This window comes from Narcine bancroftii, chromosome 1, assembly GCF_036971445.1.
Source record: "Narcine bancroftii isolate sNarBan1 chromosome 1, sNarBan1.hap1, whole genome shotgun sequence".
In the NCBI taxonomy this organism is placed as follows: domain Eukaryota; kingdom Metazoa; phylum Chordata; class Chondrichthyes; order Torpediniformes; family Narcinidae; genus Narcine; species Narcine bancroftii.
In genome coordinates, this window is record NC_091469.1 from 164,801,659 (window position 1) to 164,829,578 (window position 27,920).

The 27,920-nt window shown below is 48.6% G+C and overlaps 1 protein-coding gene across 8 annotated transcripts in view; it reads left to right on the plus strand.

The window, feature by feature from the left end:
• Positions 1–27,920, plus strand: part of lmbrd2b (LMBR1 domain containing 2b) — a 147,762-nt gene that overhangs the window by 79,012 nt on the left and 40,830 nt on the right. For 6 of the 8 annotated variants that reach the window (XM_069884554.1, XM_069884539.1, XM_069884511.1 and 3 more), the window contains 11 exons: positions 6,256–6,369; positions 8,097–8,280; positions 8,834–9,015; positions 9,270–9,403; positions 12,956–13,061; positions 13,709–13,806; positions 14,360–14,463; positions 14,753–14,799; positions 15,187–15,280; positions 15,418–15,550; positions 16,069–17,066. In XM_069884554.1, the coding sequence (XP_069740655.1) occupies positions 6,256–6,369; positions 8,097–8,280; positions 8,834–9,015; positions 9,270–9,403; positions 12,956–13,061; positions 13,709–13,806; positions 14,360–14,463; positions 14,753–14,799; positions 15,187–15,280; positions 15,418–15,550; positions 16,069–16,129 (1,257 nt within the window). In that variant the 3' untranslated portion in view covers positions 16,130–17,066. Of the gene's footprint in view, positions 1–6,255; positions 6,370–8,096; positions 8,281–8,833; positions 9,016–9,269; positions 9,404–11,379; positions 12,929–12,955; positions 13,062–13,708; positions 13,807–14,359; positions 14,464–14,752; positions 14,800–15,186; positions 15,281–15,417; positions 15,551–16,068; positions 17,067–27,920 lie in introns of those variants that run through there. The other 2 variants (XR_011339993.1, XM_069884573.1) reach the window with 2 other exon arrangements.

Consider the following 27,920-nt stretch of genomic DNA (forward strand, 5'->3'; position numbering starts at 1 on the left):
GGATCTGATGGTCTGTGTGGGGCTGTACTGGGATCTGATGGTCTGTGTGGGGCTGTACTGGTGTCTGATGGCCTTTATCTGGCTATACTGGTGTCTGATGGTCTATGTTGGGCTATATTGATGTCTGATGTCTTGTGTCTGGCTGTACTGGGATCTAACGGTCTGTGGTTCTGTACTGGTGTCTGATGGCCTGTGTTGGGTTGTACTGGTGTCCAAAGTTCTGTGTCATGCTGTACTGGTGTCTGATGGTCTATGTTGTGCTTTACTGGGATGTGATGGTCTTTGTTGGACTCTATTGATGTCTGATGGCCTGTGTCTGGCTGTACTGGGATCTATCGGTCTGTGTGGTGCTGTACTGGTGTCTGATGGCCTGTGTCTGGCTGTACTTGTGTCTGATGGTCCGTGTTGTGCTCTACTGATGTTTGATGGCATGTGATGGGCTATTCTGGTGTCTGATGGCCTATGTTGTGCTGTACTTGGATCTAATGGTCTGTGTGAAGCTGTACTGAGATCTGATGGTCTCTTTGGGGCTGTACTGGTGTCTGATGGTCTATGTCATACTGTACTGATGTCTGATGGCCTGTGTCGAGCTGTATTGGTGTCTGATAGTCTGTGTTGGGCTCTACTGATGGCCTATGTCTAGATGTATTGCGATCTAACGGTCAGTGTCGGCCTGTACTGATCTCTGATGGCATGGTACGGGCTGTTCTGGTGTCTGATGGCCTATGTTAGGATGTACTGGTGTCTGATGGTCTGTGTTGTGCTGTACTGGGATCTAATGGACTGTATGAGGCTGTACTGGGATCTGATGGTCTCTTTGGGGCTGAACTGGTGTCTGATGGTCTATGTCATGCTGTACTGGGATATGATGTTCTGTGTTGGGCTCTATTGATGTCTGATGGCCTGTATCTGTCTGTACTGGAATCTAATGATCTGTGTGGGGCTGTACTGGTGTCTGATGGACTGTGTGTAGCTGTACTGGTGTCTGATGGTCTGTGTTGTGCTCTACCGATGTCTGATGGCATGTGACGGGCTGTACTGGTGTCTGATGGCCTGTGTTGGGCTATACTGGTGTTGATGATCTGTGTCATGCTGTTCTGGGATCTGATGGTCTGTGTTGTGCTCTACCGATGTCTGATGGCTTGTGTCTGGCTGTACTGAGATCTGATGGTCTCTTTGGGGCTGTACTGGTGTCTGATGGTCTATGTCGTGCTGTACTGGGATCTAATAGTTTGTGTCGGCCTGTACTGGTGTCTGATGGTCTGTGTTGTGCCTGATAGTCAGTGTCGTGCTGTACTGGGGTCTGATGGACTGTGTTGTGCCCTACTGATGTCTGATGGCATTTGATGGGCTGTACTGGTGACTGATGGTCTGCGTCATTTTGAACTGGGATCTAACAGTCTGCGTTGGGCGTACTGATGTCTGATGTCATGTGATGGGCTGTACTTGTGTCTGATAGCCTATGTCGGGCTGTACTGGTGTCTGCTGGCCTGTGTTGGGCTGTATTGATGTGTGATGGCATGTGCCGGGCTGCACTGGTGTCTGATGTCCTGTGTCGTGCTGTACTAATGTCTGATAGTCAGTGTCGTGCTGTACTGGGGTCTGATGGACTGTGTTGTGCCCTACTGATATCTGATGGCATTTGATGGGCTGTACTGGTGACTGATGGTCTGTGTCATTTTGAACTGGGATCTAACAGTCTGCATTGGGCGTACTGATGTCTGATGTCATGTGATGGGCTGTACTTGTGTCTGATAGCCTATGTCGGGCTGTACTGGTGTCTGCTGGCCTGTGTTGGGCTGTATTGATGTGTGATGGCATGTGCCGGGCTGCCCTGGTGTCTGATGTCCTGTGTCGTGCTGTACTAATGTCTGATAGTCAGTGTTGTGCTGTACTGGGGTCTGATGGACTGTGTTGTGCCCTACTGATGTCTGTTTGCATTTGATGGGCTATACTGGTGACTGATGGTCTGTGTCATTTTGAACTGGGATCTAACAGTCTGCGTTGGGCGTACTGATGTCTGATGGCATGTTATGGGCTGTACTTATGGGTTCAAGGAGGAAGCCTGGCAACTATCGGCCTGTAAGTTTGACGTCTGTGGTAGGTAAATTAATGGAGAAAATTCTTAGAGATAGTACTTATAAACATCTGGATAGACAGGGTCTGATCAGGAGCACTCAACATGGATTTGTGGGAGGAAGGTCATGTTTGACCAATCTGATTGAATTTTTTGAAGAGGTGACTAGGAATGTGGATGAGGGTAGTGCAGTGGATGTTGTCTATATGGACTTCAGTAAGGCCTTCGATAAGGTACCACATGGAAGGTTAGTTAGGAAGGTGCAGTCTTTAGGTATAAATTTTGAGATAGTCAAATGGATTGAACATTGGCTGAAAGGGAGAGGCCAGAGAGTGGTAGTGGATAATTGTCTGTCAGGTTGGAGGCCGGTGACCAGTGGTGTGCCTCAAGGATCTGTATTGGGCCCATTGTTGTTCGTTATATACATTAATGATCTAGATGATGAGGTGGTGAATTGGATTAGTAAATATGCAGACGATACTAAGATAGGTGGAATAGTGGATAATGAAGAAGGTTTTCAAGGATTGCAGAGGGATTTGGGCTGCTTAGAAAAGTGGGCTGAAAAATGGCAGATGGAATTTAATGCTGATAAGTGTGAGGTGCTTCATTTTGGTAAGAAGAATCAGAACAGGACATATGTGGTAAATGGGAGAGCATTGAGGAATACAGAAGAGCAGAAAGATTTAGGAGTGACGGTACATCGTTCCCTGAAGGTAGAAACTCATGTGAATAGGGTGGTGAAGAAGGCTTTTAGTATGCTGGCGTTTATCAATCATTGCATGGAATATAGGAGTTGGGAGGTGATATTGAGATTGTATAAGACGTTGGTGCGGCCTAATTTGGAGTTCTGTGTGCAGTTCTGGTCGCCTACTTATAGGAAGGATATAAACAGAGTGGAGAGAGTGCAGAGAAGGTTTACCAGAATGTTACCTGGGTTTAAGCATCTAGAGTATAGGGAGAGATTGGACAGATTAGGTCTTTATTCTTTGGAGCGTAGAAGGTTGAGAGGGGATTTGATAGAAGTATTTAAGATTATGAAAGGGATAGACAGAATGGATGTGGATAGACTATTTCCGTGGATAGACTATTTCGGGCTGTACTGATGTCTGATGGCCTGTGTCTGGCTGTACTGGGATCTAACAGTGTGGTGCTGTAATGGTGTCTGATGGCCTGTGTCTGGCTGGTGTCCGATGGTCTGTGTTCTGCTCCACTGATGTCTGATGGCATTTGATGGGCTGTACTGGTGGCTGATGGTCTGTGTCGTTTTGTACTGCTCCACTGATGTCTGATGGCATGTGATGGGCTGTACTTGTGTCTGATGGCCTATGTCGGGATCTAACAGTCTGTGTTGGGCTGCACTGATGTCTGATGGCATGAGATGGGCTGTTCTGGAATCTGATGGACTGTGTTGTGCCCTACTGATGTCTGATGGCATTTCATGGGCTGTACTGGTAGCCTGTGTCATTTTGTACTGGGATCTAACAGTCTGTATTGGGCGTACTGATGTCTGATGGCATGTGATGGGCTGTACTTGTGTCTGATGGCCTATGTTGGGATGTACTGGTGTCTGATAGTCTGTATTGTGCTGTACTGGAATCTAATGGTCTGAGTGAGGCTGTACTGGTATCTGATGGTCTGTGTTGATCTCTACTGATGTCTGATGGCATTTGTTGGGCTGTACTGGTGGCTGATGGTCTGTGTCATTTTGTACTGGGATCTAACAGTCTGCGTTGGGCTGTACTGATGTATGATGGCATGTGATGTGCTGTACTGGTGTCTGATGGCCTATATCTGGCTGTACTGGTGTCTGATGATCTGTGTGGGTCTGTACTGGTGTCTGAGGACCATGTCTGGCAGTACTGTGATCTACTGCTCTGTGTTTGTTTGTACTTGTGTCTAATGGCCTGTGTCTGATGGCCTGTGTCTGGCTGTACTGGTGTCTGATAGTCTGTGTTGTGCTGTACTGATGGCCTGTGTCTGTCTGTATTGGGAGCTAAAGGTCTGTGTTGGGCTGTACTGATGTCTGATGCCATGTGATGGGCTGTACTGGTGTCCGATGGCCTTTGTCTGGCTGTAATGGTGTCTGATCATCTTTGTTGGTCTCTATTGATGTCTGATGGCCTGTGTCTGGCTGAACTGGAATCTAATGGTCTGTGTGAGGCTGTTCTGTTGTCTGATGTACTATGTCTGGCAGTACTGTGATCTACTGCTCTGTGTGTGTCTGTACTTGTGTCTGATGGCCTGTGTTTGGCTGTACTGGTGTCTGATAGTCTGTGTTGTGTTCTACTGATGTCTGATGGCCTATGTCTGGCTGTATTGGGATCTAACGGTCTGTGTCGGGCTGTACTGATGTGTGAGGGCATGTGACGGGCTATACTGGTGTCTGATGGCATGTGATGGGCTATACTGGTGTCTGATGGCCTGTGTCTGGCTGTACTGGTGTCTAATCGTCTGTGTTGGGCCCTATTGATGTCTGATGGCTTGTGTCTGGCTCTACTGGGATCTAACGGTCTGTGTGATGCTTTTCTGGTGTCTGTTAGCCTGTGTCTGGCTGTATTGGGATCTAATGGTGTGGTGCTGTAATGGTGTCTGATGGCCTGTGTCTGGCTATACTGGTGTCCGATGGTCTGTGTTCTCCTCTACTGATGTCTGATGGCATTTGATGGGCTGTACTGGTGGCTGATGGTCTGTGTCATTTTGTACTGGGATCTAACAGTCTGCATTGGGCTGCACTGATGTCTGATGGCATGTGATGGGCTGTACTGGTGTCTGATGGCCTATGTCTGGCTCTATTGGGATCTAACGGTCTGTGTCGGGCTGTACTGATGTGTGAGGGCATGGGACGGGCTGTACTGATGTCTGATGGCTTGTGTCGTGCTGTACTGGTGTCTGATGGTCTGTGTCTGGCTGTACTGGTGTCTGATGGTCTGTGTTGAACTCTACTGATGTCTGATGGCATTTGATGGGCTGTACTGGTGGCTGATGGTCTGTGTCATTTTGTACTGGGATCTAACAGTCTGCGTTCTGCGTTGGGCTGTACTGATGTCTGATGGCATGTGATGGGCTGTACTGGTGTCTGATGGTCTGTGTGGGTCTGTACTGGTGACTGAGGACTATGTCTGGCAGTACTGTGATCTACTGCTCTGTGTGTGCCTGTTCTTGTGTCTGATGGACTGTGTCTGGCTGTACTGGTGTCTGATAGTCTGTGTGGTGCTCTACTGATGTCTGATGGCTGTGTCTGTCTGCATTGGGAGCTAACGGTCTGTGTCGGGCTGTACTGATGTGTGAGGGCATGTGACGGGCTGTACTGGTGTCTGATGTCATATGATGGGTTATACTGGTGTCTGTTGGCCTGTGTTGTGCTGTACTGGTGTCTGATGGCCTGTGTTGGGTTGTACTGGTGTCTGATGGCCTGTGTTGGGTTGTACTGGTGTCTGATGGCCTGTGTTGGGTTATACTCGTGTTTGATGGCCTGTGTTGGGTTGTACTGGTGTCTGATGGCCTGTGTTGGGCTGTACTGGTGTATGATGGTCTGTGTTGGGTTGTACTGGTGTATGATGGTCTGTGTTGGGTTTTACTGGTGTCTGATGGCCTGTGTTGGGCTGTACTGGTGTCTGATGGCCTGTGTCAGGTTGTACTGGTGTCTGATGGCCTGTGTTGGGCTGTACTGGTGTCTGATGGCCTGTGTTGGGCTGTACTGGTGTCTGATGGCCTGTGTTGGGTTGTACTGGTGTCTGATGGCATGTGTTGGGCTGTACTGGTGTCTGATGGCCTGTGTCGGTTTGTACTGGTGTCTGATGGCCTGTGTTGGGTTGTGCTGGTGTCTGATGGCCTGTGTTGGGTTGTACTGGTTCTGACGGCCTGTGTTGGGCTGTACTGGTGTCTGACGGCCTGTGTTGGGCTGTACTGGTGTCTGATGGCCTGTGTTGTGTTGTACTGGTGTCTGACGGCCTGTGTTGGGCTGTACTGGTGTCTGATGGCCTGTGTTGGGCTGTACTGGTGTCTGATGGCCTGTGTTGGGTTGTACTGGTGTCTGATGGCCTGTGTTGGGCTGTACTGGTGTCTGATGGCCTGTGTCGGTTTGTACTGGTGTCTGATGGCCTGTGTTGGGTTGTACTGGTGTCTGATGGTCTGTGTTGGGCTGTACTGGTGTCTGATGGCCTGCTGCTCCGTTTCAGTGCCCAAGTGAATTTCAGGAGAGAACGGGCAGGAACATGGACGACTATGAGGACTTTGAGGAGTCTTCCAGCTCCTCCCCAAGTGAACGCAGTTTGGTCAAGCTACACAAGCAGGTGTGTAATGGGTCTCAGATGAGGAGAGGGGTCCCAGACGGAGAGGCGTCCCAGATGAGGAGAGGCCGTGTTTCCTGACATGGTGTGGTCAAGGGTTCCAGTCAAGGAATGTTTCCAGTGTTTCAGGGGCCCAGATGGATGGGCTCAGTGGGGTTGCTTCAAGAGCAGGGAAAGGGGCTTCCCTGGTGCCCTGCAATTTTGGCTGGGATCCCCTGCAGTTGTGTCCCAGCTAGGAGAGTGGCCACTCCTGTCATGGGCCGACAGTTGTCCCTGTCCTTACCATGTGCCAGCGCTTGACCCTGACCATACCATTTACTCTCATTTGACCCCGTCTGGTGTTGTTTTCTAGCAGTTGGCTGTCCTGTACCGTGTGCTGGCGGTTGGTTGCCCCGTACCGTGTGCCAGTGGTTGGCTGCCCCGTACTGTGTGCCAGCGGGTGGCGGCCCCGTACTGTGTGACAGCGTTTGACTGCCCTGTACCGTGTGCCTGCGGTTGACTTCCCTGAACCATGTGCCGGCAGTTGGCTACCCTGTACCATGTGTTGGTGGTTGACTCCCCTATACCATGTACTGGCAGTTGACTGCCCTTTGCCATGTGTTGGCGGTTGGCTGCCCTGTACTGTGTGTTGGCGTTTGACTGCCGTGAGCCGGCAGTTGGCTGCCCCATGCTGTGTACCGGCAGTTGGTTGCCCTTTGCCATCTGCTGGGGATTGGCTACCCTATATCGTGTGCTGGCGGTTGGCTGCCCTTTGCCGTGTGCTGGCAGTTGGCTACCCTGAACCATGTGTTGGTGGTTGACTCTCCTATACCGTTTGACTGCCATGTGGCGGCAATTGGCTGCTCTGTGCCATGTGCTGTCGGTTGGCTGCCCTTTGCCATCTGCTGGGGGTTGGCTGCCCGTACCATGTGCTGTTGGTTGGCTGCCCGTACCGTGTTTCGGCGGTTGGTTGCCCCATACAGTGTGCTGGCGGTTGACTTCCCTGTACCGTGTGCTGGCAGTTGACTTCCCTCTACCGTTTGCCAGCAATTGGCTGCCATGTACCATGTACTGGTGGTTGACTGCCCTATACCGTGTGCTGGCTGTTGGCTGCCCTTTGCCATATGCTGGCAGTTGGCGACCCCGTACCGTGTGCTGGTAGTTGGCCGCCCCATACCGTGTGTTGGCAGATGGCTGCCCCATACCATGTGCCGGCAGTTGGCTGCCCCGTACTGTGTGCCGGTAGTTGGCTGGCCCGTACCATGTGCTGGCGGTTGACTGCCCCGTACCGTGTGCTGGTAGTTGGCCGCCCCATACCGTGTGTTGGCAGTTGGCTGGCCCGTACCATGTGCTGGCGGTTGGCTGTCCCGTACCGTGTGCTGGTAGTTGGCCGCCCCATACCGTGTGCCGGCTGTTGGCTGCCCTTTGCTGTGTGCCGGCGGTTGGCGGCCCCGTACCATGTGCTGGTAGTTGGCCGCCCCATACCGTGTGTCGGCAGTTGGCTGGCGTGTAACACGTGCTGGCGGTTGACTGCTCCGTACCGTGTGCTGGTAGTTAGCCGCCCCATACCGTGTGTCAGCAGTTGGCTGGCCCGTACCACATGCTGGCGGTTGACTGCCCTGTCCCGTGTGTCGGCAGTTGGCTGGCCCGTACCACGTGCTGGCGGTTGACTGCCCTGTCCCGTGTGTCGGCGGTTGGCGGCCCCGTACTACGTGCTGGCGGTTGACGGCCCTGTCCCTTGTGTCGGCCAGGTGATCTCTGCAGTGCAGAGTCAGTTGCAGACCCAGGTGCAGTGGAAGATGCTGCTGGATCGGGCCTTCCACCTGGAGGATGTGACCAGGAACCAGGGCAATGGGGACCGCCAGTTCATGCACACCTTCCCCAGCTCGGAACCCCAGGCCTGGCTTGTCCGTGTCCTCTACACTCCCCGGGTCGGTGAGTGACAGCGCAAAGCCCCACCTCTGGTCCTTTGCCCATGGCCTCGGCTCCTCCCCCAGCCCCGTCTGCTGCCCTGACCCCACCGTCTTTGCGCCCCCGGCTGGGTGAGTGACTGTGTCCAGCCCCAGCACCACCGGCTGCCGTGGCTCCACCCCCACCCCTGCCCGCAGCCCTGACCCCGTCCCCAGTCTCACCCTCCGCGCCCCCGCGCTGGGTGAGTGACACCACAATTCCGCGGCATTGAGCCCCTGGCTCCACCCACAGCTCTGGCCCCGCCCCCAGTTCCACTCTCTGCACCCCCCGGCTGGGTGAGTGACAACGTGATGCTGTGGCCCCAGCTCTGCTCCCACTCTGGCTCCACCCTGTCCATGTCCACAGCCCTGACCACCGCCCATCAGCTTGGTGAGTGACAGTGTGATGCCCCTCCCACAGCCCCAGCTCCAACCCCACCCCCGGTTCCACCCTCTGCACTCCTCAGCTGGGTAAGTGAGATCACACTGCCCCAGCCTGACTCCAACCCCTCCCTTCTGACACCTGCCTTACCTCACAGAGTGGTTCTGGGAGTGCGTGGTGCGCGGCTGGTGTTACCGGGGCCTGGCATTGTTGCTGGCAGCCTTCACTGTGGTGGTCGTCTGGTCCGAGTGCACCTTCTTCAGCACAAGCCCCGTCCTCTCCCTCTTCGCCATCTTCATCCGCCTCGCTGAGTCCACCTACAACTATCTGCACATCCAGGTGAGTGATGGGGGGTAGGGAGGGGGAACTGGTCGGGTCGAGGGCACAAGGGAAAGGATGGGGGAGGCCAGGGTACAAGGGAAAAAGTGGGGGGGGGGCAAGGGTCGGGGATGAGAGGTGATTCGAGGTCAGGTTTGAGAGGTGGTCAGAGGTGAGGGGGCAGCGGTCGGGGTGAAGGGTCAGGATGAGGGGTGAGGGTCGGGCGGGTGAGGGGGTGAGGGGCAGGACCTCACTGTGCCCCTCCCTCCACACAGTCGGCCTGTTTTATCAGCATTTCCTTCCTGAGCTGCTGCACCTACTGGACCGTGTTCCGGATCCGTGTGTTCAACTACTACCACCTGGCCGCCCACCAGCACACCGATGCATACAGCCTGCTCTTCAGTGGCATGTGAGAGGGACTCCCTCCCCGTTTCTGTCTCCTCCACCCTTCCCCTTCACCTCCCTATCTTCCCTTCCCTCTCCTTTCTCCTCTCTCTCTCCCTCTCCCCATTCCTCCCCTCCCTCTCCCGACCCTGGATTTGAATCCTAACAAATGGGCCCTTTGGCCCTTCTAGTCTGTACTGAACTATTCTGCCGAGTCTCACTGACCTGCACCAGTCCATACCCCTCCCATCCATGTCCACACCCCCACCACTCTCTGTGTGAAGAAATTCCCCCTCATGTTCCCTCAAACTTTTCCCCTTTCACACTTAACCCACATCCTTGTATCTCACCCACCGTCAGTGGAAAAACCCACTGCCTATCCCCATTTAAATCTTTTGTCTTTGGCTTGGCTTCGCAGACGAAGATTTATGGATGGGTATGTCCACGTCTGCTGCAGGCTCGTTGGTGACTGACAAGTCCGATGCGGGACAGGCAGGCACGGTTGCAGCAGTTGCAGGGGAAAATTGGTGGGTTGGGGTTGGGTGTTGGGTTTTTCCTCCTTTGTCTTTTGTCAGTGAGGTGGGCTCTGCGATTTAAATACCATTATCAAAACACCCTTCTTCTACGCTCCAGGGAATAAAATCCTAACCTGTTTAACCTTTCAAATCCTGAAGTCCAAGCCACATCCAAGTAAATCTTCTTGGCACTCTTTCTAACTTGTTCACATCTTTCTTGTAGTTCGGTGACCAAAACTGCACACAATCTTCCAAATTTGGCCTCACCAATGTCTTATACAGCTTTACCATACATCCCAACTCCTGCACTCAATACTTTGATCTATATAGGCCAAGATGCCAAAAGTTCTCTTTACAACCCTATCCACCTGTGATGCCACTTTCAGGGAATTATGTACCCATATTCCCAGATCCCTCTGTTCTACCCCATTCCTCAGTGCCCGACCATTCACTGTTAACGTCCTTTCTTGGTTTGTCCTTCCAAAATGCAACACCTCACCCTTGTCTGCATTAAATTCCATCGGCCATTTTCCAGCCCATGTTTCCAGCTGGTCCAGATCCCTCTGGAACCTTTGAAAACCTTCCTCACTGTCCACAACGTCTCCAATCTTAGTGTCATCTGCAAACTTGCTGATCCAATTTCCCACATTATCATCCAGATCATTGATATAGATGACAAACAACAGTGATCCCAGCACCGATCCCTGAGCCACCACTAATCAGTCCCTGGCTATTCAAATAATTTAGATCCGATCTCTTTGAACACCTTCCAATAATTTACCTTCTAATGATGTCAGGTTCACCAGCCTATAATTTCCAGGGTTACTTTTGGAGCCTTTTATAAACAACAGGACAATGTGAGCTCCCCTCCACTCCTCCAGCACCTCCCCTGTGGCTAAGGTCATTTTAAATATTTCTCCCAGGGGCCCTGCAATTTTTACATGAGCCTCCCTCAAGGCCAGAGAGAATATCTTGTCAGGTCCTGGGGATTTATCCACCCTTATTTGCTATAAGACAGCAAACACTTCCTCCTCTATAATCAGTACGGGTTCCATGACCTCACTACTTGTTTTCCTTATTCTCCATGACTCTGTCCTATTTTCTGAATGAAAATACTGACTGAAAAAAAAATTAAGATCCCCCCATCTCTATCGGCTCCATACAACGCCGACCACTCTGATCTTCAAGGGGACCCATTTTGTCCCTTACTATCCTTTTGCTCTGAATCTATCTGTAGAAACTCTTAGGATTCTTCTTCCCATTGTCTCCCAAAGCAACCTCGTGTCTTCTTTTAACATTCCTGATTTCTTTCATGAGGTTTTCCTTCCACTTTTATACTCCTCAAATACCTCATTTGACTATAAGATACAGAAGCATAAATAGGCTATTCAGCCCCACAAATCTACCCCACCACTCCATCATGTGCTAATGCATTCTCTCACTCCCCTGCCTTCTCCCCATAACCTTTGATCCCCTGACTATTCAGATACCCATCAACTTCTGCCTTAAATGCACCCAATAATCTGGACTTCACAGCCGCCTGTGGTAGCAAATTCCACAGATTCACCACCCTCTGGCTGAAGAAATTCCTCCCCATCTCTGTTCTAAGTGGACGCCCTTCAATCCTGAAGTTCTGCCCTCTTGTCCTTGACTCTCCCACTATGGGAAATAATTTTGCCACATCTACTCTGTCCAGGCCTTTCAACATTCAAAATGTTTCTACGAGGTCCCCCCTCATTCTTCTGAACTCCAAGGAGTCCAGTCCAAGAACCGTCAAACGTTCCTCATCTGCTAATCCCTTCATTTCAGGAATCATTCTTGTGAATCTTCTCTGAACCTTCTCCAATGCCAGCACATCCTTTCCTGAATAAGGAGCCCAAACGTATACCCCGTATCCAAGGGAGGCCTCACCAGAGCCTTATAAAGCCTCACCATCCCATCCTTACTCCTGTATCCTATCCCTCTAGGTCTGTCGCCAACATTGCATTCGCCTTCTTCACCACCGACTCATCCTGGTGGTTTAACCTTTAGGGATCCCTGAACGAGGATCCCAAGACCCTTTGCACATCCGAATTTTGAATTTTTTCCCCATCCAAGTAACAGTTGGCCCTTTTATCCCTTCGACCAAAGTGCGTGACCGTACACTTCCCAACATTGGATTTCATCTGCCACCTCTTTACCCAATTCTCCAAATCTGTCCAAGTCTCCCTGCAGCCTCAACGTCCCCTCACTCCCTGCCCCTCCACCTGTCTCTGTATCATCTGCAAACTTGGCCACAAAGACATTGATTCTGCATTCAAATAATTTCTTCACAAGATAGAAAGAAGTGGCCCCAACACCGGCCCCTGTGGACCCCACTGGGAACCAGTAACCAACCAGAACAGGATCCCTTCATCCCCACTCTCTGTTTCCTGCCCACCAGCCAATGCTCTCTCCACCCTAGTGTCCTTCCTGTAATTCCATGGGCTCTCGTCTTGTGAAGCAGCCTCACGTGCGGCCCTTGTCAAAGGCCTTTTGGAAGTCCAAATGCACGACATCCCTTACATCTCCCTCACCCAGCCGGCTCGTCACTTCCTCAAAGAATTCCAGACGGTTGGTCAGGCAGGAATTTCCCTGAAGGAAACCATGCTGGCTTTGGCCTATCCTGTCATGTGTCTCCAAGTTTTCCGTAACTTCATCCTTGACATTCGACTCTAATAACTTCCCAACCACCATTACACTGCTCTCTTCTTCTCAACCAGATCCCCAATATCCTTCATAAACTAAGGTTCCTGCTGACCTGGGATTGACCCCTGTAACCCAGGATTAAACCCCTGTGGCCAGAGATTGACCCTTTGACCCTGTATTGATGCCCTGTGATCTTGGATTGACCCTCCTGTGACTCAGGCTTGACCCCCAAGACCAGGGATTGACCCCCATGACCAACGCCCTGAACTGACAATGGATTGACACTCCTGACCCAGGACTGACCCCACTGATCTGGGATTGACCTGCAACCTGGGACTGACCCCTAACCTGAGACTGACCCCCCCCCGCACCCAGGATTTACCCCTGTTTTCCAGGCTCTTCTGCCGATTGACCCCCCCACTCTGCCTCAACTTCCTGGGACTGATGCACATGGACACAGCCATCTCCCACCAGGCTCGGGAGCAGACCGCCTACACCTCGGTGAGAGAGGGGATTGCGGGAGGGGCATGTCTCAGTGTAGGGGTGGAACAAATGTCAGGGTGAGAGGAAGCGTGTTGTTGGGGGGTGGTCGTCTCACACCTGGGTGATGGGCATATGCACAGGTGAGGAGTGTGAGGGGGGTGGCAATATGTGAGGGGGATTCTGAGGGTGGGGGGATGTCCGAGGGTGGGGGGATGTCCCAGGAAGGGGGTGTGAGGGAGGGTTCCTGGGAGGGGATCCTGTGTGAGGGGGAGCACTGGGAAGGGAGGGTGGGAATGTGGGAGGGGGGTGCTGGGGAGAGGGCTGAAGGAGATTCTTGGGTTGGGGGGGATATGTGAGCGGGGTCCCATGGTGGGGGTTCTGGGGGAGTGTGAGGGGGAAGGTTCCTGAGAGAAGTTGTGAAGGGGTTTCCCGCAGACGAGTGGGGGATGTGTAAAGGGGGTCCTGGGGAGAGTGAAGGGGGGTCACGAGGGTGAGAGGGTGGAGTTCCTGAAGGGGGAGTGAGCTATGTTGTCCCTGGAAGGGGTGAGGGGGGTGATGTGTTGAGGGGGGTGTCCCAAGGGCAGGTGAGGGGTTATCTTTGTTGGGGGGTGGATGGAAATTATGAGGGGTGGTCCCTCTGCTCACGGCCTCTCTGCTCCTCCAAGATCATGGGTTCAATGAAGGTTGTCTCGTTCATCGCCGATGGTTTCTACATCTACTACCCCATGCTGGTGCTGCTCCTGTGTATCGCCACCTACTTCAGGTACAGCCCCACCCCTGACTCAATGCGCCCCCCCTCCGACTCAATGCCCCCCCCACCTTCAACCCACAACCTCCAAGGCAGCCAATCCTCCACCCACAGTACCTCAGTCCTGACCCCCAGACCATGAACCCCCGACCCCCGATCCCTGGTTTTGAACCAGGTGGCATGGTGTAATGGTTAGCACAACACCCGTGTTGTCTGTAAGGAGTTTGTACGTTCTCCCCGTGTCTTCATGGGTTTTCCCTGGGGGCTTCGGTTTCCTCCCACCGTTCAAAACGTACTGGGGGATGTGGGTTAATGGGGTGTCATTGGGCAGCACGGGTTTAAATGGCCAGAATCGCTTCGACCGCACTGTAAGTAACATTTCAAATTAAAAACATCCAAACTCTGACCCCCGAACTCTGACCCCCAGCCCCCAAGCTTTGACCCCAAACCCAGAACTGCAACCCTCAGACCCAAACCCCTGCCCCACCTCTCTCCCCCCCCCCCCCCCCCCCCACTGCCCCAGACCCTGCTCGTACCCCAGCACATTACTCTGAGCCTTTCCCCACAGCCTGGGCACCCGGTGCCTGAATCTGCTTGGCTTCCAGCAGTTCATGGGCGACAGCGAGATGACCTCTGACCTGGTGGATGAGGGCAAGGAATTGCTGAAACGAGGTGACACTTCTCAGATGGAGGGTGGGGGCACTTTACTACCGCACGAGGGAGGGGGGTTAACATTATTGTGGAGCTGAGATAGTGGAGGATGGGATGAGGACAGGGGGTGAGGGGGTGGAGAGGATGAGGATGGGGAATGAGGAGGTGATGGGGGTGAGGATGGGGAATGAGGGTGTGGAGGACGGGGGGATGTGAGGGAGTGAGGACGGGGTGATGCTGGGGTTGGAGGAGAGGATGAGGACGGGTGGATGAGGGGGGAACCAGCACCAATCCACCTTTTCTGTTGCAGAGAAGCGGAAACGTCAGAGACAAGAGGAAGGATCATCACGGCGCCGGGTGAGGTGTCCCCTCCCCTCTCTACTTCCCTACCACTTGCCTATCCCTTCCCTCCGCTTCCCCTCCCATCTGCCTTCAACCCCCCTCCCCTCCTCCTCAACCCCCTCTCCATCCCCCACTTCAACCCCTCTACCCCATCTTTCCCCTCCCTCCCCGATCCTCTTCATCTTCACCCAACCCTCTCACCCCGTTCCCTCGCCACACCCTCCTCCGCCTGCCTCCACCTACCATCATCTTTCCCATTCCTCCTCTCCCCTCCCAGTACACCCTTGCCTTCTCTCTCTCCCTGTCCTTTGCCTTCTCTCCCCTCACTTACCCCCCCCCCCCCTCTCTCACCCTCCCTGTTCCTCCTTCCCCCCCACCTCACCAATCCTGTCTGTGTTCCAGGTGTGGAAGGAGCGTTACGGGAACCCAAGTGCAGAGCCGGTGAGGAACCGTAATCATTCTGATGTTGCCGGTGACTCCATGGTCCCGTCCCGTGGTGAGTAAGGCCTACCCTCCTCTCCCCACCCTACCCCTCCCTCCCTCATCTCCCTCCCTGCCCTCATCCCCCTCCCCTCACCCCTCCCCAACTGGGTGCTCCCCACCCTGCTCCTGACGGACCCACCTGTCTTCCAGCCTCCAGTACGTACGTGGGACCGTCCCACCGCGACTCGGACTGCATGGAACTGCTGCAGGATTCTGAGGCCCTGGATTTCAATGCCGATTCCTTCCCAGACAATGGACTCCAGCAGGGAGCTGAGCTCGGGAGGTAGGCTGGAGAATGGAGGGCTCAGGGGTGCCGTGGTGGGGTCAGGATGTGTCATAGTGGGGCCAAGGGTCAGGGTGTGTCATGGTGGGCTCAGGATGTGTCATGGTGGGCTCAGGGTGTGTCACCGCTCTGGGACAGGTTGATAACAATTGCATACAGGGGATTGTGTACAGGGTGCTTGGACCGCATATAGGGGATACGGACTGCGTACAGGAGTGTACGGACCATGTACTGGGACTTAAGGACCGCGGACAGAGGATACTGTCTGTACAGGGGGCACGAACTGCGTACTGGTGGGTGCAGACCGCATACAGGCTGCGCGAACCATGTACAGTGGGTATTGACCACCTTCAGAGTCGGGGTGAGCTGTGACAGGGTCTGGGTGTAACCATGGGGATCATGGCTTGGAGACGTGAGGGGCAAGGGGTTGCAGCTTCTCTGCTAAACTCTCTCCCCTTCCCCCCCCCTTTCCCTCTCTTTTCCCTCCCCCCCCCACCTCTACTCCTCTCCCTCTGCAGGTACCAACCTGCAGGGAGGTATTTCTCCATGTCCCACAGCAGGATTTTCGATGATGTTTGAATGCTGGAGCTGTTCCCAAGACCAGGGATGTTGTGATCAGTCTGTGTGCTGGGGTTGGGGATAATGAGGGTCTCCTGTCCCACCCCCTGTACTCACGGCCGGACCTGTCTCAGCCACTGTCTGTGGGAGCATTCCCTCCACTCCTCCCTGTGTCACTGACCCTCTGGAATGCCGACCCTGACCTCTTGTGACCCTGGGACCCTGACCCCCTGTGATGCAAACACCTGACCTCTTGGAACCTTGACCCTTTGCAAACCCAACCACTCTGTGACGTTGGCCCCTGATAACCTTGAGCCCTCACGACCCTGACCCCTTGTGGTGCTGACCCCATGCAGTGGTGATGTGAACGTTTGGTGCCGGTGATGGACAGGACCGGTCGGTGTAGGTGTTTCTGGGTGGCAGGATGACCCCGGCAGGCTCTGCGACTTAGTCGTGTGGCAGTCACTGCCGTGGGTGTTTCCCGCAGTTACCATAGTTACAGTATCCCGCAGATACTGTGGTTCGTGTGGTTACCGCGGTTCCCTTCCCCGCGGATACTGTGGTTCGCGTGGTTACCGCAGTTCCCTTCCCCGCGGATACTGTGGTTCGTGTGGTTACCGCAGTTCCCTTCCCCGCGGATACTGTGGTTCGTGTGATTACCGCAGTTCCCTTCCCCGCAGATACTGTGGTTCTTGTGGTTACCGCAGTTCCCTTCCCCGCGGATACTGTGGTTCGTGTGGTTACCGCAGTTCCCTTCCCCGCGGATACTGTGGTTCGTGTGGTTACCGCAGTTCCCTTCCCCGCGGATACTGTGGATCGTGTGGTTACCGCAGTTCCCTTCCCCGCGGATACTGTAGTTCGTGTGGTTACCGCGGTTCCTGTCTCTGCTGTTCTCATCACTGACAGTAAAGAATCACTGTAATTTATTGGGTGTGCAATAAAGGGTGCCTGATCCTCAGCTTATGTGTCCGTGGGGTCTGTCCAGACACTGTCCCACTGCTCCCAGTGCCCACCTACCACTGCTCTGACCCCCCTCGTGTCCGTGGGATCTGTCCAGACACTGACCCACTACCTCCATGCTAACCCCAGTGCCTACTTACTACTGCTTTGACCCCATTCATGCCAATCAGGAATCTCCCAGCAGGAGAGACATCACAGCACCATCAGCCAGGACATCCTGGTGGCCAGCCACGTCACTCCCACACTATTGAGTTTGCCTACAGCCTCATGCACTGCCCGCAACAGCCCAACTGCACCTCCACCTGAAGGAACAACAGTGTATCCCATCTTGACACACTCTAACTGGATGGCATTAGCCTCCACCACCATCCCCGCAAGGCATTCCAGGCCCCCGCAATCTCTCTGTGTAAAAAATGTACCCTGATGTCTCCCCTAAACTTCACTTTGTACATATGTCCTCCGGTGTTTGCTGATCCTGCCCTGGGAAACAGGTGCTGGCCGTCCACCCTATCTATTCCTCTCATAATCTTGTAGACCTCTATTAAGTCTCCTCTCATCCTTCTTCACTCCAAAGAGAAAAGTCCCAGCTCTGCTAACCTTGCCTCTTAAGGCTTGTTTCCCAATCCAGGCAACATCCTGGTCAATCTCCTCTGCACCCCTCTCCAGAGTTTCCACATCCTTCCTGTAATGAGGTGACCAGAACTGAACACAATCCTCTAAGTGTGGTCTCACCAGAGATTTGTAGAGTTGCAACATGATCTCTCGACTCCTGAACTCAATCCCCCTTTTAATGAATCCAAGCATCCCATAGGCCTTCTTAACCATCCTATGAACCTGTGCGGCGACCTTGAGGGATACATGGATACAGGGACCCCAAGGTCCCTCTGTTCATCCAGACACGAAAGCAAAGGGACATTATCTCCGTCCTCAGCCTTCTGGTTTCTCCTTCCAAAATGCATCACCTCACCTTTTAGTTTGGCACAAGACAATTCTCAATCCTAACAAAATGAGAACATGACCAGGAATGGACATGAAGCACAAACGGCGACAAGTAAAAACCAACATCTCCAACATAATATGGGAGTAAAGACAAACGAACTGGTAATGGACATCTTGCTGTTCTCCGGCCTCTGGTCATTGTTCACTAAAGTTAGATTCTAACAAATGACAGTTCCCATGACAGAATGGAAAAGGCGATTAAAAGAAAGCTGTTGGACAAGTCACAAAGTGGGGAATAATCCATTTGGGGACAGCCAACGCCAGGTCAAAATCTAAAACTAAACTCTAACTTGTGTTGAGAGAGTCCAAATGAAGACAATAAACTGCCCAATGAAAGCACATACGACTCGACTTCTCTACACTGTCTCGTCCAAGGCATTCAAATACATCAATGAAAAATCCACCGGGGAATTCAGGAGAAACTCCCTCACCCATGTTTCCACAAAGAGACGAGATCAATATTATGAACACATATGGAAACCAGATCAACAAGTGAGGGAAAAAGAACACGGGGACAAATTCTAGGGTAGCAGAGGCCAGAACCGTGGGCTTGCAGTCCACTGCTGTGCAATAAATTCCATGTTACCGTGGTCATGGGCGGCAATCCCCAGACCCCTCTGCCCATTTTGGAGCTTGCCATTAACTGCATACATTTCCCTTCCGTTTGACCTCCAAAAGTGCAACCCCTCACACTTGGGGTGACAGGGTTAGTGGTGCAGTTAGTGCAATGCTGGGTTCAAATCCAGTACCGTCTATAAGGAGCTTGTATTCCTCCCTGTGTCCGTGTGGGTTTCCTGCCACCCTCCAAAACATACAGGATTGTGGGTTCAATGAGTATAAATGAGCAGCGCTGGTTTAACAGCCTGAATCAGCTTCTACCGTGTTACAAATAAAAATCATCTATTTCTTTGCCCATATATATCATTTATCTATATTCTGCTATGTCCTTCGATAACTTCTTACACCGCCACAACTCCACCAATCTTTGTGCCATCTTCAAACTTACAAACTCACCCACTGACTTTTTCATCAGTCACACAAGATAAAGGAATAGAAGTAGGCCATTCGGCCCATCGAGTCTGCTCTGCAAATCCACCCTGAGCTAAACTGTTCTCACATCTAGTTCCAAATTCCAGCCTCTTCCCCATATAACGTGATCCCGTGACTAATTAGATACCTATCAATCTCCCCCAGTGATCGGGCCTCCACAGCTGGATGTGGCGATGAATTCCACAAATCCACAACACTCTGGCTAAAGAAATTTCAACTCATCTCTGTTTTAAATGGATCTCTTCTCATTCTAAGACTGTGCCCTCTGGTCCTGGATTCACCCACCAAGGGAAACATCTTATTCACATCTACTCTGTCCAATCTTTTCAGCACAAAATGTTTTGATTCTTCTAGATGCCAATGAATACAGTGCAAGAGCCGCTAAATGTTCCTCATATGTTAGCCCTCGCAGAACTTTATCAGAGGCCTTTTGTGACAGATTATAGATATGTTTTTGGGAGATAAATTGGAGCAGGTTTTTTTAGTGTAGGCCACATACAAACACTTTAAAACAGATCTGATTTAAAGTACTGGAGCTCTGCTCATGTTGGACATATCAGCCCCAGAGCATTTGTAAAAGCTTTGGAGAGTGCCCAAGAGACTTCACTAATGGATTGTTGTTTACAAAAAGGCAACAGATGAAAAAACTTGTTGGAGCTGCAGACTGTCTGGTATGGAACTTGCTGTTCTAGGAGGGTCATGTGGTTTTGTAAGCAGAGAGAGCAAAACAGCCTTTTCTCTGTATGTGAGAGAGAGACGGATCAGTTCTGCAGTTTGACAGCCAGCAGCAGCAGCTGGGGCTGGAACAGGACAAGCTGGGAAGCTTGTGGAAAACCCCATTTGGAAGACAGGTTGTGAGTGCTTAGTTCAGCCTGGTCAAATCCCTTGTGGTTCATGCAAGAGGAGAGGACTGGCTGCATAATGTTTCACTTGGAATAAGGGAAACAAAAAGGAACTCTGTGGTGACCTGAAAGAAAGAGGTTATCTGGAGAACCCTGAAGGGGCAAGTTTCTTCGGCAAGACATTGGAGTGGCTGATTAAAAAGGAATCAGTTGTGGGCGTCCAGTGAACAACGAATTTCTCTCTGAAAACCAACAAGAACCTTCCTTTCTTTAAATTAAAAAAAATTTTTCACACTATGAACCATACGAACCAAAATACACACAAACATTTCCCTCTTGAATATACACAGTGTCATTTTCTCCCCTTTTTCCCCCTTCCCTTCCCTCCCTCCTTCCCTTCCCTCCCTCCTTCCCTTCCCTCCCTCCTTCCCACCCCCCTCCCCACCCACTCAATGTTCAACATATACAATACAATAAACCCCTTAAACAATGTTATCACACAATGAAAATAAACAAGAAATTTGTGTCATCTACTTTTACACACTGGGTCAGGTCATTTCGTCTTCTTCTCATTCTGTCATTTTAGGGGGTGGAGGTCCGCGGTAGGTCTTCTCTGTTGTGTTCCATGTACGGTTCCCAAATTTGTTCAAATACTGTGACAAGATATTTTTTAAATTATATGTTATGTTTTCTAATGGAATACATTTATTCATTTCTATATACCATTGTTGTATTCTCAAGTTATCTTCTGATTTCCAGGTTGACATAATACATTTTTGTGCTACAGCTAAGGCTATCATAATCAATCTTTGTGCTCCATCCAAATTGAGGCCTAGTTCTTTACTTCTTATATTACTTAGAAGAAAGATCTCTGGGTTTTTTTGGGATGTTGCTTTTTGTGATTTTATTTAATACCTGGTTTAGATCTTCCCAAAACTTTTCCACTTTCTCACATGCCCAAATTGCATGTCCTGTTGTTCCCGTTTCCTTCTTACAGCGAAAACATCTGTCTGATACTGTTGGGTCCCATTTATTTAACTTATGGGGTGTGGTGTATAGCCTGTGTAACCAATAATATTGTATCGTGTGTAACCTCGTGTTTATTGTATTTCTCATAGTTCCGGAGCATAGCTTTTCCCATGTTTCATTCTTCATCTTTATGTTTAGATCTTGGTCCCATTTTTGTTTGGGTTTACAGTTTGTTTCCTCGTTCTCTTTCTCTTGCAGCTTGATGTACATGTTTGTTATAAATCTTTTAATTATTGTGTCTAATCACATATTCAAAGCTGCTTCCTTCTGGTAATCTCGGTCTGCTTCCCAATTTGTCCTTCAAGTAGGTTTTCAGTTGGTGATATTCAAATATTGTACCGTGAGTTATACCATATTTGTACTTCAACTGTTCAAATGTTAATAAATTATTTCCCAAAAAACAATTTTCTATTCTTTTGATCCCTTTTCTCTCCCATTCTCTGAAGAAAGGTTATCTATTGTAAAAGGGATTAGTTGATTTTGTGTCAATATTAATTTTGGTAATTGGTAATTTGTTTTTTTCCTTTCTACGTGAATCTTCTTCCAAATGTTGAGCAGATGGTGCAATACTGGTGAACTTCTATATTGCACCAGTTTTTCAACCCACTTATAAAGTATATGTTCTGGTACCTTCTCCCCTATTTTATTTAGCTCTATCTTGGTCCAATCTGGTTTTTCCCTTGTTTGATAAAAATCTGATAGATATCTTAATTGTGCTGCTCTATAATAATTCTTAAAGTTTGGTAGCTGTAAGCCTCTTCTTTGTACCATTCTGTTAATTTATCTAGTGCTATCCTCGGTTTCCCCCCTTTCCATAAGAATTTCCTTATTATTCTCTTTAGCTCCTTGAAGAATTTCTCTGTTAGGTGAATTGGTAACGATTGAAATAGGTATTGTATCCTTGGGAAGATATTCATTTTAATACAATTTACCCTTCCTATCAGTGTTAGTGGTAAGTCTTTCCTATGTTCTAAGTCGTCTTGTAATTTCTTCATTAATAGCTGATAATTTAATTTGTATTCGTGGCCTAAATTATTATCAAATCTAATATCCAGGTATCGGATTGCTTGTGTTTGCCATTTAAATGGTGATCCTTTTTTACACTGTGTGTAATCCGCATTATTCATTGGCATTGCTTCACTTTTCTTTGCATTGATCTTGTACCCGATATTTCTCCAATTTCCTTCAATTTCTTATGTAGTTATTTTACTGATACCTCTGGTTCTGTTAGGTATACTATGATGTCATCTGCAAATAGACTGATTTTATACTCCTCTTTTATATTTATCCCTTTTATTTTATTTTCTGTCTTATCAGTTCTGCCAATGGTTCTATTGCTAAAGCGAACAGTGAGGGAGATAGTGAACATCCCTGTCTAGTTGACCTACTTAATTTAAATTGGTTCGATACATATCGATTTACTGTCACCTTCGCCAATGGTCCATTATATAATGTTTTAATCCAATTAATATATTTTTCTGGTAGGTTGAACCTCTGTAATACTTTGAATAAATAATTCCATTCTACCCTGTCAAAGGCTTTTTCTGCATCTAAAGCAACAGCCACTGTTGGTATCTCATTTCCTTGTATTGCATGGATTAAATTGATGAGCTTACAGACATTGTCCACTGTTCATCTTTTCTTAATAAATCCAGTTGATCTTGTTTTACTATTTTTAGTACACAATCGACCAATCTGTTTGCTAATAGTTTAGCTATTATCTTATAATCCGTGTTAAGTAGAGATACTGGTCTATACGATGCTGGTGTTAGTGGATCTTTCCCCGTCTTTGGTATTACTGTAATTATTGCTGTTTTACATGAATCTGGCATGTTTTGTGTTTCTTCAATCTGGTTTATTACTTCCAGGAGAGGAGGAATTAGTAACTCTTGAAATGTTTTATAGAATTCTATTGGGAGTCCGTCCTCTCCCGGCATTTTATTGTTCGGCAGCTTTTTTAATATATCCTTTATTTCCTCTATTTCAAATGGTTTTATCAGCTTGTTTTGCTCCTCTTCTTGCAATTTCGGTAGTTCAATTTTAGCTAGAAACTCATCTATTTTGTCTTCTTTCCCCTCGTTCTCAGTTTGGTGTAATTGTTCATAAAATTCCTTAAAGTTTTCATTAATCTCTGTTAGGTTATATGTAATTTGTTTGTCGTTTTTCCTTGATACCAGTATAGTTCTTTTAGCTTGTTCTGTTTTAAGTTGCCAGACTAATACTTTGTGCGTTTTTTCTCGTAGCTCATAATACTTCTGTTTTGTCTTCATTATGTTCTTCTCCACCTTGCATGTTTGTAGTGTTTCATTTTTTTTTTGTCCACCAATTCTCTTCTTTTTGTTGTATCTTCCCTTGTTGCTAATTCTTTTTCTGTACTTGCTATTTCCCTTTCCAGCTGTTCTATTTCCCGATTGTAGTCCTTCTTCATCTTAGTTACATAACTTATTATCTGCCCTCTGATGAAGGCTTTCATTGCGTCCCATAATATAAATTTGTCTTTCACTGATTCCGTATTTATTTCAAAGTACATTTTAATTTGGTGTTCAATAAATTCTCTAAATTCCTGCCTTTTAAGTAGCATTGAGTTTAATCTCCATTTATATGTTCTTGGTGGGATGTCCTCCAGTTCTATTGCTAATAACAGGGGTGAATGATCCGATAACAATCTAGCTTTATATTCTGTTTTCCTAACTCTCTCTTGAATATGGGCCGACAACAGGAACATGTCAATCCCTGAGTATGTTTTATGTCTACTCGAATAATATGAGTATTCCTTCTCCCTTGGGTGTTGTCTCCTCCATTTATCCATAAATTTCATTTCCTGCATTGATTTAACCATAAATTTGGCCACTTTATTCTTTTTGCTCGTCTTTTGTCCAGTTTCATCCAACTTTGGGTCCAAATTAAGGTTAAAATCCCCTCCTATCAATATATTCCCCTGCGTCTCTACAATCTTCAAAAAGATATGGAGTGGTAACCATTTACCTTTCAAGCACCAAAGCCTGGTGAACTTTATACATGTTAAATTCTGTGCACAGGATAAGAATTGTCTGCAACCAGTGAAATTGGAGGGATGAGAAGTGAGATTGGACAGTGAACCAAAGAACTTTTTGAACTTACACACACATTACATACACATGCGCTTAGAATTAGAAGGGGGTTAAGTTAGGTTAGTTACTTGGTGAATATCTATTACTGCTGGGTTTTGGGGTCCTCTGGGCTTGTAACATTTTTGGGGTTGTCATTTCGAATTGAAAATTGGAGTTTTTGTGACAGTTAATTGGGGATTTTTTAAAGCTAATTTAAACCTTGTGTGTGGAAAACCAGCAGCAATAGATGTTGATACATTTTTGCCACAACCATCACCTGCAGGGGGGGCCTGGCAAGATGGCGTAGAGTCTAGACGTGTAATCTCGACCTCTCTGGCCAGACTTTTAAGTACCCGTTTTTTAACCCTTTGTTTTCAAGTTTAAACTTCTTAAATTTTAATTTAAAGTATTGAACTACTGTGGCCATTAATGGTAAAAAGATTAAACCTCAAGTGCAGAAGAAGTTACATTTTTGAAGTGCTGAAGATTTGAGGCCTAAACGACTTGTTACAGCTTCAGGTTTAACTTCTTCAGTGTCTAAACCACAAAGACTGCCTGTGGGAGCTGAAAAAAAATGTCTACTATTCACCAAGTGAAGGATGGCGCTGGAATTACCTGTTCTCTGGAGGAAGGTGCGTGTTCCCAAGAAGGTGTGAAGAATTTGGGAGATTGTTTTAAAGAGGGTAAATTTTTATTTTTTAATCAGATGAGGGACAATTTTGGTCTTGATAAGAACTCTTTATTTCTTTATTATCAAATTCAATCTTTGGTAAAACATGTTGTTTGGTAGAGATATGATTTTACCTGAAATGACTAAATTTGAGACTTTTCTTATGAAGGTACCAGAGAAGGGTTATATTTCATTTATGTATCAAATATTACAGGATGGTCTGGATAAAAAGGGTTGAGATAGGTCTAAACGTAAATGGGAAGTGGACTTTGGTTTTATTTTTTCCAAGGATGATTGGTTAAATATTTGTTATTGATAGTGTAACTAGATTGATAAATGCACATTATGCAATGATGAATTATAATTTTTTACATCAATTATACTTAACAAGGGGAGTCACGTGATGGAGTAGTGGCCGGTAGGGGAACTCCAGCCCTCTCCAGAAAAATAAAAAAAAGACAGTGAAAAAACAAAGTCACTAACACAGAAACCATAACAAAGTGAAAGTGTGGAGAAAATGGCAGCGAAGAAAGAAAAACCAAAAACAGCAGGAAGAAAAGAAGAAGGAAGGACATCGGAGGAGGAAGGTGAAGGCCTTACCGGTACGAGGAAGCCCACTCCCTGAGGTCAGTGGAAACCCCAAACTCAGGACTACAAAAATGGCTCACAGAGCCAAACAAAAATGCGATGCGCAAGACAAAAACAACACCGACGGGAGGGGGGACCAGCTGAGGAGTCGATCTCCACAACTGAAATTGACAGCTACAACACAACAGCAAGAGGAAAACACAGAATATAACGAGAGCAAGAAAGAAGAGAGTAAAAAGAAATCAAAGAACCAACAGATGACCAACCCAGAGGAAGAAGACCAGCAGCAAGACACTTCTAGTAAAAATAAGAAGACCAAAAATACCCAACAAAATAAAACAAACAACCCAACAAGAAAACCAGAAGAGACAGATGTAAAGGACACAGATCCTGGAGTGGACTCAGAAGAAGAGGAGGAAGAACACAGAGAAATGGAAGATGAAGTGAAGGGCAAGTACATGGATATTTTTTTTTAAAGAATATATGGAAACAGTAAAAGAATGGCAGTCACAAGAATTCAATGAAATAAAAAAAGAGTAAAAAGTACAGAAGAAAAAGTGAATAGATTAGAGATGATCATGACAGATATAGGAAAAAGAGTGGACAAGGTGGAAGAGCGAGAAACAGCCGTAGAAATGGAAGTAGAAGATTTAAAAAAGAAATTAGAAGAATCTGATAAAAAAGTTAAAGAGACACAAGAGCTGTTAGCTCAGAAGATAGATATAATGGAAATAGCGCCTTTGGAAGACTACACAAAAGAGTCTGGAAAAACAACCAACTGAAAAACCTCACAAAGATAAGCGTATACAGAGCCGTTGTCATACCCACACTCCTGTTCGGCTCCGAATCATGGGTCCTCTACCGGCATCACCTACGGCTCCTAGAACGCTTCCACCAGCGTTGTCTCCGCTCCATCCTCAACATCCATTGGAGCGCTTTCATCCCTAACGTCGAAGTACTCGAGATGGCAGAGGTCGACAGCATCGAGTCCACGCTGCTGAAGATCCAGCTGAGCTGGGTGGGTCACGTCTCCAGAATGGAGGACCATCGCCTTCCCAAGATCGTGTTATATGGCGAGCTCTCCACTGGCCACCGTGACAGAGGTGCACCAAAGAAAAGGTACAAGGACTGCCTAAAGAAATCTCTTGGTGCCTGCCACATTGACCACCGCCAGTGGGCTGATATTGCCTCAAACCGTGCATCTTGGCGCCTCACAGTTTGGCGGGCAGCAACCTCCTTTGAAGAAGACCGCAGAGCCCACCTCACTGACAAAAGGCAAAGGAGGAAAAACCCAACACCCAACCCCAACCAACCATTTTTTCCCTGCAGCCGCTGCAACCGTGTCTGCCTGTCCCGCATCGGACTTGTCAGCCACACACGAGCCTGCAGCTGACGTGGACTTTTACCCCCTCCATAAATCTTCGTCCGCGAAGCCAAGCCAAAGAAGAAAGAAGATAATAGAAGAAACAATATAAAGATAGTGGGCCTTAAGGAAGATGCAGAAGGCAAGAATATGAAAGAATTTATAAAAGAATGGATCCCCAGGGTCCTAGGAAGACCAGAATTACAGGAAGAAATGGAAATAGAAAGGGCACACAGAACATTAGCCCCTAAACCACAACCACAACAAAAACCAAGATCCATTCTAGTAAAATTCCTAAGATATACGACAAGAGAAAATATATTGGAGAAAGCAATGAGGAAAATAAGAGAAGACAAAAAGCCACTGGAATACAAGGGTCAAAAAATTTTTTTCTATCCAGATATAAGTTTTGAACTCCTGAAGAAGAGAAAGGAGTTTAATGCAGCAAAAACGACCCTGTGGAAAAAAGGTTATAAATTGATGTTAAAATACCCAGCGGTGCTTAAAATAGTTATTCCGGGGCAGCAAAATAAACTATTCTCGGATCCGGAAGAAGCACGAAAATTTGCAGAACAGCTACAAAACAGACAGAGAGATGAAGAGATGTAACAAGAACAAAAATCACAACAAACTATATCTTTCTTTAGCTTGGCTTCGCGGACGAAGATTTATGGAGGGGGTAAAAAGTCCACGTCAGCTGCAGGCTCGTTTGTGGCTGACAAGTCCGATGCGGGACAGGCAGACACGATTGCAGCGGTTGCAGGGGAAAATTGGTTGGTTGGGGTTGGGTGTTGGGTTTTTCCTCCTTTGCCTTTTGTCAGTGAGGTGGGCTCTGCGGTCTTCTTCAAAGGAGGTTGCTGCCCGCCAAATTGTGAGGCGCCAAGATGCACGGTTTGAGGCGATATCAGCCCACTGGCGGTGGTCACTGTGGCAGGCACCAAGAGATTTCTTTAGGCAGTCCTTGTACCTCTTCTTTGGTGCACCTCTGTCACGGTGGCCAGTGGAGAGCTCGCCATATAACACGATCTTGGGAAGGCGATGGTCCTCCATTCTGCAGACGTGACCTACCCAGCACAGTTGGATCTTCAGCAGCGTGGATTTGATGCTGTCGGCCTCTGCCATCTTGAGTACTTCGATGTTGGAGATGAAGTCGCTCCAATGAATGTTGAGGATGGAGCAGAGACAACGCTGGTGGAAGCGTTCTAGGAGCCGTAGGTAATGC